The sequence below is a fragment of the Gadus chalcogrammus genome, chromosome 16 (genome assembly GCF_026213295.1).
Source record: "Gadus chalcogrammus isolate NIFS_2021 chromosome 16, NIFS_Gcha_1.0, whole genome shotgun sequence".
Taxonomy (NCBI): Eukaryota; Metazoa; Chordata; class Actinopteri; order Gadiformes; family Gadidae; genus Gadus; species Gadus chalcogrammus.
In genome coordinates, this window is record NC_079427.1 from 18,527,771 (window position 1) to 18,540,542 (window position 12,772).

A 12,772-nucleotide genomic window follows, 5' to 3' on the forward strand; every position below is an offset into this window, starting at 1 on the left:
AGCCACTGAAACACGGTTTGGTCCAATCAGAGGCTGCCAGATTTGCTAAACCGCCAGTTTTTTATTCAATGCTTTTTGAGTATTATCAACGCAAGATTAAATTGTTCATTTATAAATACATTACAAATCTGTTAAATGTAACATTCTACAAGGAAATTCATTTAAATAATTGTCTAGTTTGTAGTTAATAAAAACAGGTAATTTTGACAGTTTACATTTCTCACGTCAACGTAACTTATGCCCTGACAAAGACAGTTTTAAGGTTTTATTAAAGTAAACTCTAAATAATATTAGAACAAAGCTTGAGGAAGCAGGTATGAACAGGACAATTATTTTGTACCATATGATTCAAACCTTAATTTTCCTACACAATTAGACAAATTGTACAAATCCATTTATGTATTTTTAATTTGTCCAAATAACAGTAGTCTTTACTCCTTTCAGAAATTAGAGCATGATGACATGTTAAATTCGATTTTCTTACAATTCAGTTTGCTGTGAAGGAACGAACAAAACACACAAACACACAAATAAGTACTATAAATGAGGTCAAATATTGACCAAAACTATGTGTTCTGAATCAAATAATTCTGAACATTATAAAAAAAGCCATTGTAAAAGAGGGCCCAAGGCCATGGAAACAAACAATACAAATAAACACACTTGCAGGCAGCACAGTTACTGCCTGGTCACACAACCCAAGTCAGCCAGAGGAAAAATCCCGAACTGACAAAATATCCATTAGGCTTACAACGACTCTGGCAAGGCTAAAGAAACTGTAGGCTCTGGTAAAGCAGATGGCTCATCTATTCCTGGCTTGTAATCTAAGTAAGAGTTTATTTCCGGATGTCTGGGCTGGCGACAGGTGACAGGGCTCACTCGTCGTAGTGAAGTAAAGACAGGAACTTATCCACATCCAAATCATCCGGGAATGTATCCACAGCTTTCTTCTGCTTCTGAAGAATAAGCAACATGAGTCAGAATTAAGATCATTATTTGAACAGGAATTTGATTTCCCACAGTGCTGACAATTTTGGGAAGATTGCTGATCATGGAACACACAAAGTATGTTTACATGAAAAGCCAATATTAAAATCTTTCAATAAGTGTCCCTAAAGTGTGGACATTTACAACCTCGTTACCTTTTCCTTCTTTTTGCTGCTTGATGAACACTTGGGCTCATTTTTTCCTGCCACACTCGATGGCGTGGCTGTCCGCTTGCGTTTCTTGGCTTGCTTGGCCGAAGGGGGAGACATCTCCCCCACCTCATCCTGGCGCAGGCTGTCCTTCAGCGGGCTGCCTGTCCGGGCGATGGCGGTGCGCGACAGGATCATGAGTGTGTGAGCCGCCATGTTGATGCTGCTCTCGCTTCCGGCCTCGCTGGCCGGACTGCAGGTGGGGAGATCTGGCGTGCCGGGCGCGATCAGGCGCCTGGGTGTCCCCTCTCCATCTCTGAGCAGCCTCTGCCGGACTGGGGTCCTGATACCATCGGTCGGTTCTTCCCGCGAGCGACCTGGTCTGGGGCTGAGGGGAGTGTCTGCAGTGCCCGAAGTGGTCCTCTTGGCTGGCGTTGTGGGCGGGTTGAGTCCCTGGATATCCTGCAGCATCTCGGCAGCCTGCTTGCTCAGAGTGCTGGTCTTGCTCGGCTTGGGCGGGAGGGCGGCAGCCGGAAGGATGAGCAGCGCCGCTCTTCGCTCCACTTCCGGGTGGTGCTCGGCGCCGTCCCCCTGTGCCTTCTCATTCTCCTTGTTTGCCCTCACATTTGAAGGCTCCGGAGCGTTCTTCTTCTCAGGCTGCGCCTCACGAGACTTTCCTGGACCCTTATCTGTGGGGTCTTTTCGGGGACCCCCGTTACTATCCTTCCTGCTGCTAGTTTTTGCGGAAGAATTAGAAGCAGACGACGTGGAGCCCTGGACATCATGCGAGTCGTTGGGCAGTGCTGGATTTCCTTTAGTACCGCTGCTCCGTCTCTTCTCTTTGGATTTCAACCGCTCTGATTCCGTCTCGTTCACGGGTCCTGGCTCTGTGACATCAGCCATATTAGTCTGGTCGGCAGCAGTAGTTGTGACTTGGACCTTATGATCTTGCTTGCGAGGGGTCTTTTTTACATTTTCCCGCTGCTGCTGTGGCTGCGAATCCAGCTTATTCTCCGTCTCCTCAGATATGCCAAACTTGGCCTGTGCTTCAGTCGTACACCTGATTGTCGCTATCCTCCGTTTGGCCTTGTCTCCACCAAGGATAGCTGGCTTTAGTCTCTGAACCAGTTTCGGGCTAACCTTACCAGGCTGCTCGGCAGGGCATGAGGGGGAAGTTTTTGAGGTTGGTGGCAGTGGTGGCGGGGGTGGGGGTGGTGGAGGTGCCGATGGTACCCGAGCAGAATCAAATCGGAGGATCCTCTTATGACTGGGACTCGTGCCGTCCGGTGCGTTCGGCGATTCAGCCTTTTCCGTGGGCTGGCCCTTAGACACCTTCTGTTCACCCGTTTCTATGAATAAAAAGGGAGAAAAGAGAATGAGATGCAAGTCATTATCCTCAATATTCCCCTTCCACTGCTTCAGCGGGTTGGGTGCCGAGGAGCCGCTCCGTTGGAGGGAGGAACCTTGACTTGTTTTGCATTTCTCTTTTTAGTTGGGTTGTAGATAGAGATGTCACTAGAGCGGAACAGAATTTCCACTGGTCTACTCCAGTTTATCAGAACAACTTGATTACACTGCAGTGGTAAGATGGAACTTACTAGAGATGGTGGGTGGTCTAAGTGCTGCTTTGTGAGTAGGGGCCTTGGGTTTTGCTGGTTCAGGTTGCTGCTTGGCCACTGGACTTGGTATGGCAACAAACTGAAAAGACAATGGCAGTAGGTTGAATAGCTGCTAATGGATATCATAATTAGCAACTGCTTGCAACAGTTACAATTAGTGCTTTTTTTCTATCCTAAATATCCCTTGATTTCGTGCTGCTAGCCTTTTAGAGAGATCAGAGTGTTGAGAAGGACAGTATGAAGAGAGACCCGCAGTGGTAGGCCTATAGTAAAACACCAATAACCCAGGCTTTTATTTGTTTAAATCAATGAACTTTCGAACAAAACGCTCAGCAAAGATGAGAAATACTTTAACATTTATTATTTAACACACACACACACACACACACACACACACACACACACACACACACACACACACACACACACACACACACACACACACACACACACACACACACACACACACACACACACACACACACAGTGGCGGAGTGGTAATCGAGAGAGTCAGGAGAATTCCCGGTGGGCCGTTAACGTTTCGGGGATGTCGGGCTGATTACTGTGGGATAACAATATTGCGTTTATTAAAGCTGTGCCCCCGGGCCCGCAACCTCACACTCACTCAACAGACGCAACCAAGTCGAATTTGTTTAGAGGGGAGTAACTGAGCGGCACCTCCCGAAGTGGTACAGCCCAGGTGGGCATTGGACTCCGATTGGTCAGAAAGACGTAAAAGCATTGACCTCTCGTGTAGGCTCGAACAGAGTGACACTCAAACACACACACACAAACACACACACTTTTAAGGAGTTTTTCCACATGCTCCGCATCCTTGCTTGCCCTAACAAGTTTGTGCGCCGTGCTTGTTGTTTTGTTTCCGGTGTAGCTAGATCTGGTATGGTGTTGTAGTTTTTCTAACCTGAGTTGTTGCTAGACAGCAGGTGAAAAAACGACAACGTTTGCCAAGCCAAAAGAGCGTTAATCGCGCGATAAAAAAATGAACGCCGTTAAAATTGGTTAATGTTAACGCCGTTAAACTGACAGCACTAGTAGTTACAATAGATGGAATATATTAAAGTCATTTTACCTGATTGGAGACCAACGGTAACTTTCCAACGTTAGTTTGCCCTATCATAGATAGGGGAACCATCATGGGCCGACCTGGTGACTGCAAGAAGAATGTAGATCCTGAAAAAGATAAAAGAACACACTCTCAATGACTGACCCGTCCACATTGAGGATCATTTACTTTAAACATGAAAATAGAAAGAACCTTAATCACAGCAAATGTGATTAAGATTACCGTAATTTTCGGACTGTAAACCGTGCCTTTTTTCCCATTTTCCAATTCTGCGGCTTATATAACGGTGCGGCTAATCTATGGACTTTTACAGCTAACGACCACTAGGGGACCTCCTAAATCTATGCATTTTCAGGTTATAGTCCACCAACTTTAACTCTATGGGCTCTATGACCGGTCCGCGCCCCCCCACCTTTAAGCAGCGGGCTCCAGTGCGGCTTATATATGTACACATCATTCAATTTAGCTGCTACGGCTTATACTCCAGTGCGCCTTATAGTGCGGAAAATATGGTATATGCATGATGTATTGTGCCGATATGACGACCACACCAGTTGAAACCACAATGTAGAACCCAGCTTTCTGAAAAACAGTCACACTCACCACTAGGGTAGCCCTGTGTGCGGGGCGGCGTAGCCACAGCATACTGGTTGGCAGGCAACGGCTGTCCCTGGGAGACTCCGGCGGGGAGCAACAGTGGTCTGGTCTGGGGATCCTGTGTGGCCCCGGGGTCGGTCACAATGAAGTAGCTGGCCCCTGGCAAGGCCGGGTTTGCAGCGTCCACAGGCAGCTGAATGATGTAGCTGGGCTGACCCTGTGAGGGTGAGGGTGCTAGCTGGGCCAGCCCACTGAGCGGCGGGGCCTCGGTGAGCACGGGCTGGAAGACCTCGGAGCTCTGGAGGCTGCTGACGGCCTGCATGATCTCCTCCTGGTTGGTCCGCGGTGTGCCTGGTGGGCCGACCGGGAACTTGGAAGGGGAATTAGCCGGGGAGGAGAGGAAAATGGTGGGTATTTTGTCCCCAGAAATACTGGAAATGGCCTGATTTAAGATATTGCTAGTCGGAGGGGGAGTCTCCATCTGGTCATCGCTGATGATTATTTTGAGGGAAACTATGTTATTGGGATCGGCCTCCCGCTTGTGTGGGTCGGTTTGGTTATTGATGTGTGGGCTAGGAAGAGCTGGGACTACAGAGGTGGAAATAGGTGTTGCTGAGGTCAGGGTGGGTGAGACAGAGCCTATGACAGAAGCTATGGGGGCTATGGCAGAGACTATGGGAAGAGGTAGGGTAATACTTGGCGAAAGATTTTTGTTTGAATGCTGTGCTAATGGTGGCGTCATACTGAGCAGAGGACAAGGAACTGTAGAGGAACTGGGAGGTGCCTGTGCTTTATACACATCCTTGGAATTAGTCTTTTTTGAAGAACTTGGTGCTTTATCCTTCTTGATGAAAGTCACGTTGGAGGAAAACGTGGTTTCCAATGCAACAGATCCAATACTGCTGCTTGTTGAGTTTGTTACGGTTTGTGCATTAGGCAGGGAGGGGATCAGAGTGCAGCTGACCTTTCTGGCTAACTCTGCCGCAGCCTGAGAAGATGAGAGATCTGAAGGAGGGGCAGGGACCGTAAAAGCTTCATCGATGTCCATTGGTACGGCCACCTCAGAGACAGTGAGCGCAGCTCTCTTTTCTGTCCTCTTTGAGTTTACCGCCACAGTTGAGGAGACTACTGGTTGAAGCAGCCTAGGAGTGTTTTTCACAAGTCGAGAGGTACTGCCTCTGTGGACAAGGACTGTTTTTTTTGTAGAGCAGGGAACAATGGACTTCCTGGTTTTCCTGGTCATTGGTTCCTGTGCCGTCTTGTCTGCCGATATGGCGGTTGCATCGGAAACAATTAAAACTCCTCCTGTTGCATTACCTATGGAATAATGTGGACGTAAAAGTCAACGTACATTCATCCATGCATTAAAAAACAGAATTTGCATGATGCTGTCAATTCTGATGTTTATTAAGAGTTTTTCACTTATGTTTTTGACATGGCTGAAATGTAACCTTAACTGCATGGTTGCAAGGTTGAACTACTCATACAATACGTATATCATATATCATAACACTTAATACCTGGGTTGACTTCAGTCATCAGAGGCCTGGTATCAGGTGCTGTGCCAGTTGCATTGTTGTCCTCAAGGCTAGTGCTCATGTCTTCAGTATCTAAACCTTTACCTTTATCTGCAAAACAAACAAAAGAATGAAACAAATACAAATATCTATACATTTGTATAAGCTTGTAGATTTGAGGCAAAGGCAGGGATAAGTGCTTACTGTAATCAAAGAGATCAAAGAGAGCCTGAAACGCTGGGTCTGACTCAGTCTGCTCCAATATGTCGTGGATGGCATCGTCGCTCATGTGGATTTCTCCCTGTACAGAGGTATACAACATACTTGAGATTCTATTCCCATATCAAGCGGTAACACCACGAGAAGGTTACATTTAGGATCCACTATATGTCAATTCATAGATTGAGAATAGCGCTGATGATCTTCACCTGTAATCCAAGGATTTCATCTATAGATGGGTCTGGTTCCACTGTGCCACATGATGCCTTTGACGTCTGGGGGGTGGGGTCACTGTCGGTACAAACATCATATTTGAGTAGATTTACGTAGTTTAAAGCCAAAAACAAAAAGGAGAAACCTATGTGGGCAAAATGTAGTCCAACCAGAAATGTTTGTACGTGAACATGCGCAAATTTACCTTGCAAGGATTTTGTTTATGTTTTCAGCCAGCTTCTCTTGTAAAAACGTGTCAGATAATATTTTCTCCCGGGCGTTTTGGATCACAAGTTGCTGAAGACCGAGACAGAACAGAAGTATTGCGTCAATATTTGCTAATATATGAACATGCAGCAGTAATATAAGGTTGCTCATTCTGAGTTTTCTCAGAGGACAACATAACACACTATAATAGAAATTCAGAGTTCCGGTGCCCTATCCTAAACTTAATACATTTGGTTCTCCATTCAAACCAAACTTATCATACAGGAGATTCACTCACTGGGAAGTTCTCGTTCACGACCTCGTCCGCCTGCTGTTCGGCCGCCGAGCCACCGACCGATGTGGAGGGTCTCCCAGTGGGCCCCGACCCACCACCTATACCCCCGCCTCTCCTCTTGGGGAAGTCCCTGCGATCAAGTGAACCCGTTTAGGGGTCAGGTGAGATGCTCTGGCATACTGCTTGAAAATTGTCAATTCCATCAGCAAAACGTAGAATTTGTAGAATACAAATTATTTTAATCATTTTAACTATTCTTACCATTTTCTGCCCCCTCGAGAGACTGTGCTTGGGGCTAGTCTAGGTTCTGGGACTGGGATTGGGATTTGCATCGGTGAATCTCCTGTAATTCAGATAACACCATAAAAATGAATCAATGGAAATATCCCCCCTCCCCACCACTAGAGCAAAATATTTTAAGCAAATCTGACAAACTAAACTAAAGGCTTGGGTGCTGTTCTCAACCATACACATCTCTTAACAGCGGTGTCAAAAGAGGTAGAGAAATACCAAGATAAACTTTTTCTTTTCAAAATAAACACACTTTTTGGGCAGACAATTAAAAAGACAAAAGTCGACTAAACAACAGCCAGCTCAAACACTTACTGGACACACTGAGTATTCCACCATCTTGGATCTGTAGGTGGGTGCTGCTCAGGGAGACCACAGAAGTGGAGGGGCTAGGCAGGCTCTGGGTGTTGGTGATACTGTTGATCTGGGTGTTGGTCATGCTAGTGTTGATAGAGCCTCTGAATGGGGCTGTGGAGCAAAGCACGGTGCTGGCCGGGGTCATGGTCACAGACCGCTGTCTCGTCATGTTTGCCAAACCGGCCCGCGAGCGCACTGTGGACAACAGAGGCTAATCAAACGACAGTTTGGAGAAGCATTCACCCTTATCAGTTCAGATTCAGCTTTTCCCAATCTCAACTGAAAACAAAAAAGACACAGAAGGTAGCCGTCGGGGTAAATAAATACAACTTACCTCTTTGAAGTGCTGAAATAGCAGGAGAGTTTTGCAATGACCTGAGTTCAGAAAATACAATTATGTAAATATAAAAATCCTTCTTGAAGAGGTGATTGCTCTAATTTCAAAATTGTAAATGCACTTACTTGATTTGGTTTAGTGTAAAATCCAACTTTTTCCACAGAGAGGTCATCATGACAGGCACTTCGTGACTGGTCTCTGTGGGAGAATTTGACCAACAAGGATTGATTTTCATGGTGATTAGAGCTTGTTTGAAATCATGGCAAACTAAATATTTTACAAAACACAACATAATTGTGTGTGTCCACTGAATTAATGGCAACCCCATCACACTTACTATGTAAACAAATGGTCACTCACAAGAGGATTTAAATTATCACATAATACCATGGACATATATGAAATACACAGACTTAGGCAGATTATGACCAATACCTGGAGACTTGATACTGTTAAAATATATAAAAAGGTTAATTATATTAAATTAGCATAAACAACATAAGCATTATAAAAAGCATACACCTTTACCTTTTGCTTTAGCAGCCGCATACTCATTCAAGATGGTTGTTAAGTTCTTCCCACACAGAGACTGTAATAACAATTATAGATTATGGAGAAAGTCAGCCATCATCAAAACAAGTCTTGAATGCATAGCGTTGCAAGACGTAAACAATTTGTTTCATCATTTCAAAATAATTCAACTGCCTACTTACAAATACACAAGCAGGAATAGCTCCATCCTCTGTGCTGTGCTCAGCATACTCCTTCAAATGAGGGCTTTCGTTTATGAATATTTGACTTGTAGATGACAAGCCTTCCCATTGCAGGTAGCCTAGGAGCACAGTCAACAACACTATTATCACTGAGCTGGCAAGTACATGTCACAAACGGTTGTGGTTAGACCCAAAACATACATAGAGTCAAAGTAAACTCGGTGAATTGGTCGGCCTGTGTGAGAGAGGTTGAAACAAGGTCTCGACCTAGTCTAGAGCTTTGCTCGGGACCTACCCAAAACAACCCTCGCTACGTCCGATGGAAGCAGCATGTTGCGATCAGAGATGTGGTGAATGCAAATGTTGAAGTTACATGTTCGTTAATAAAGATGAAGGGACTCTCTGATAGCGAAACCGCTGTAAAAATCCGATATTATGTTCTCCGCTACGGCCTATATCCAAAGCAGAGGTATTCAAAAGGCGGGGAATTGAGGACTCACAACCCGGAACATGAAATTACTTGAAGGGGGCATTCTGGGTATCGTAGTTCTGAACGTAAATGACCTAAGCCATATCTATGTGAATATGCTTTAATTTGTTTATACCATGGTTCAATCAAAGTAAATCTAAATACCGAAATTATTTTACCATTGTATAATGATATGCAATATTGATAAGTGTGTGGTAACGTCGCAGCTAAACATTTCCGGATTGGCTCCTGACCCGGAAATGATGTGTCCTCTTTGACAGTACTGGGGCGGGAGTTTCCTGCGTGTTGAGTTGGCCAGCGTTAACGTACAGCCCATACCTGCTGGTGCTGTTACTGCTGTGTCTTTATCTCAAGATTAAATGCATTTGTAGCGATTGACAGGATAGCAAAGCACTTTTTATACAGAAGAACATAATCGTATCCATCATAGGTAGGTGTACACATTGTATTGATACCTATGTGCCTGAAATAAAATGAGCTGCAAACGTAACGTCAACACAAAGTTTTCAACCTGCAGTAATGATACAGGTCGTTTAGAAATGGTAGCCACAATTATAAAATGTCACCAGTGTTATAAAGCCAGCATACCACAGTACTTGCCATTGGTAGGACTAATCATGTTATTATTCCCCTGTTTACATATACTGTCTGATCCAATGAATATCTAGTCTCTTTCACCCCAGGAAACGTGGTGCAATGAGCCTTGCTCTGCATGATCTCCTGGTCTGCTGTAAGGGGCTGGATAATGACAAAGCTACAGAGAGAAAGGTCAGATCATTTGCAGATCATTGCATTATTGCCCAAAATGTCCAGCTTTGTTTGTAACCTGAATATATTGTATGCCTCTGAATAATGTATTCCTTTGATATATGTATTCTTTCTTATTTTATTATGCATTCCATAGTAATCTTTGTCACACTCCCGTTAAGTCCCTATGTTTCATTTTCTCTGTCTTATCCCCTACAGAAAGAAGCGGAGCGCTTCAGAAGGCTCCTCAAAGATCCAGAAACGGTGCAGGAGTTGGATCGCACCTCAGGACCTAAAGCCGCCAAAGGCTCAAAGCAACTCTCCTGGGATTCTGTTTTCCGGTAATTTCAAGATACGTTGTAACTGTGCTATTGTGTATGTTCAAAAAAATGAATGTCAATATTTGTAGTATATTGCTATTTTATAATACAAAATAAGCATGCACAATATACAGGTAAATACAAATAATTAGATGACCTTCATTGACCTTGATAATGATTATGAACTGGAAAAACGCAGCTTAACCACTGTTGGTGAATGAGGCCCGCCCTTTTCTATGTGCCTCCAGGTTCTTGCAGCGCTACGTCCAGAAGGAAACGGAACACCTCCAGTCAAGTAAAGCCACGGTTTCGGCCACCACACTCGCAACACGACAGAAGAAGATGGCCGAGATGTGTAGCTTGGTCAAATACTTTATTCGCTGTGCCAACAAACGTAAGAGGAAACGAGAGACCCCTTTTATTATTGTTATTTTAATAAAAGGATATACATACAATTTTTGGACCCATTTTTTTTTTATTGAAAACTTAACTGTACTTATGAATCAAGTTTATTTGTGTATTTTACTTTTATTTAACCTTTATTTAACCAGGTAAAAATGAGTCTAAGGATAGCGTGAAGTTGGGTCTCTTCCTTAACATTTCTCGTGTCATGTTTTCTACCTGTGTGTTTCCAGGTGGGCCACGGCTGCAGTTCAAGGAGCTGCTGAGGCATGTGATGGAGGTTCTGCAGAGTTCCTACAGCTGCTCAGCCTATGGAGAGGAGTACAGCAGCCTGCTGGTCAAGGACGTGCTCTCCGTCAGGAAGTACTGGTGTGATGTCACAACCCAGCAGTGGCAAAGTCAGTGGGCTATATTCACCACTGATTAATCTTGTAGCTAATGGTCAAATAAAGTACTTAATTGTAATGCCTTTTAAAGGAAAGTAGGCACATACAGGTGACTTTTCCAAGGTAGCTTTCCATTGCTTTTGTTTTCACCAAATAATTGATTAAGGACATTATATATACAATCGTGGTAAAATTTAATTTAATTTTAATTATAAATCAAATGTAATGTGTTTTTTAACAAATGGATTCTCTATGTGAAGAAGTGCTGTGAAATGATATTTCAATAAAATCCAAAGGTTGTATTTGTCTTAGTTTTCTGTTGGTGTACATCTTCATACGTGTCCCTAGGTCTCCTGGAGCTGTTCTGTGGGCTGTTCAACTCTTCCTCCAAGGCCATCAACCGTGTTCTGGTGAGCCGGGTGATCAGCACGGTGGTGCAGGGCTGCTGCATACAGACTGACAGCCTCCACAGCACTCTCTTCAGATTCTTCTCCAAAGCACTGCTCAATGTCAGGTAACCTTGTTGCAAATATAGTGCTCTAAATTTAACGAAACTGGAAACTAAAGTAGAACCATCCCCGGAAGGAAGGATCACTCTTTCTGCGTTCCTCCTCGAGGTTTCCTCCTTCATCATTTTGGATGTTTTTCCTTGCCCTTAAGTGGGCTTAGCGTTAGGAACGGTCATGTCATGAGGCCTGTGAAGCCCTTTTAGACTGTATTGACTCATTGGTTTGATTTTGAACACTGCTTACATGAAAGTGGCACATCAAGGTTAAGCATTTTGGATTATATTCGCCAAATCCAAATGGGCAGGGTAATGGGGTTATAACAGAGCCCACATTGTTAGAATCCCTGGTGTGAAGGTAGATTTAGGCTAATTGAATATGAGTCACCTTGCATATATAATGTGACTCTCAAAGAGTATATTGAGTCGTGATCTCTTTAAACAAGTTGATAATGTAATGACGTAACATTGTGGCCCCACTGGATTATTGTGTTGGCAGAAGAGTTTAACACATGTTGCCTGAGCATGACTAATCTAAACGAGAGAATGGTATTACATACCTTCCCCATGAGTCTGACCGAACCCCCCTTCCCCGCTCCTCAGGCAAGAGAAACACCTGGCCGTGGTTGAGCACCTGGTGTCCGCCCTCAACATCTTCCTGAGGTCGGCCGCCATGAACTGCCGGATGAGGGTGTGCGGCTTAGGGGAGGAGCTTCTGCCCTCCGTGCTCTACGTGTGGGCGGACATGAGGCCCAGCTCCGCCCTCAAGGACGAGATGGTGGATTTCTTCAACCTGCAGCTCTGCGTGCACCACCCCAATGGAGCCAAGACACCGGAGACGGGTACAGAACCGACCATCTGAAACCGTTAAGCATGTCGTACATTATGGACTTTTATTAATCAAAGAAGAATATGTGTTTGTTCCAGAAGGAAATAACACACTCGTCCTTTTGTATCGAAACCAGTGTACTAGCTTCAAAATCGATGCACATTGTTTGAATCACTTAAGCTTGTGTCTTGTTGGGGTAAAATCCTACGGTATAGGGGCTCATGCTGAGGACTGGAATAGGTGGCGCAGTCTTCTGTACAACCTGTACAACGAGCTGGTCTCGGAAATCAGCCATATAGGCAGCAGAGGGAAGTACATCACTGGCACCCGACACATAGCTGTCAAAGACAACCTCATTGAGCTCACTGCGGACATTTGTCACCAGGTAATGGATGGCAGGATTTACAATTATTAAACAGTTGATCTATTTAATTATGAAACACAGTTTTCCCATAATGGCTCGATAAGACTATAATTAATTATTTGTGTGTGCAGCTTCTATTGAACA

The 12,772-nt window shown here is 44.5% G+C and overlaps 2 protein-coding genes across 4 annotated transcripts in view; one reads left to right on the top strand and one right to left on the bottom strand.

Annotated features, from left to right (window-relative positions):
• Window positions 1-9: 9 nt before the first annotated feature.
• Window positions 10-9,260, bottom strand: npat (nuclear protein, ataxia-telangiectasia locus). Its single transcript, XM_056611773.1, has 17 exons — window positions 8,881-9,260; window positions 8,586-8,704; window positions 8,401-8,461; window positions 7,998-8,070; window positions 7,870-7,910; window positions 7,494-7,730; window positions 7,149-7,230; window positions 6,891-7,017; window positions 6,591-6,682; window positions 6,382-6,463; window positions 6,158-6,254; window positions 5,957-6,064; window positions 4,443-5,753; window positions 3,846-3,946; window positions 2,735-2,834; window positions 1,143-2,485; window positions 10-956 (listed from the first exon to the last, which is right to left on the bottom strand). Exons 1-17 carry the CDS (start codon window positions 8,915-8,917, stop codon window positions 876-878), a joined length of 4,092 nt encoding a protein of 1,363 aa, XP_056467748.1. The 5' UTR covers window positions 8,918-9,260; the 3' UTR covers window positions 10-875.
• The window catches only part of atm (ATM serine/threonine kinase), a 35,182-nt gene continuing 31,658 nt past the window's right edge, over window positions 9,249-12,772 (top strand). For 2 of the 3 annotated variants that reach the window (XM_056611770.1, XM_056611772.1), the window contains exons 1-8: window positions 9,249-9,505; window positions 9,759-9,843; window positions 10,042-10,163; window positions 10,391-10,536; window positions 10,778-10,942; window positions 11,279-11,444; window positions 12,039-12,277; window positions 12,480-12,649. In XM_056611770.1, coding sequence (XP_056467745.1) covers window positions 9,772-9,843; window positions 10,042-10,163; window positions 10,391-10,536; window positions 10,778-10,942; window positions 11,279-11,444; window positions 12,039-12,277; window positions 12,480-12,649 — 1,080 coding nt within the window. In that variant the 5' untranslated portion in view covers window positions 9,249-9,505; window positions 9,759-9,771. Of the gene's footprint in view, window positions 9,506-9,743; window positions 9,844-10,041; window positions 10,164-10,390; window positions 10,537-10,777; window positions 10,943-11,278; window positions 11,445-12,038; window positions 12,278-12,479; window positions 12,650-12,772 lie in introns of all 3 variants that reach the window. The other variant, XM_056611771.1, reaches the window with a different exon arrangement.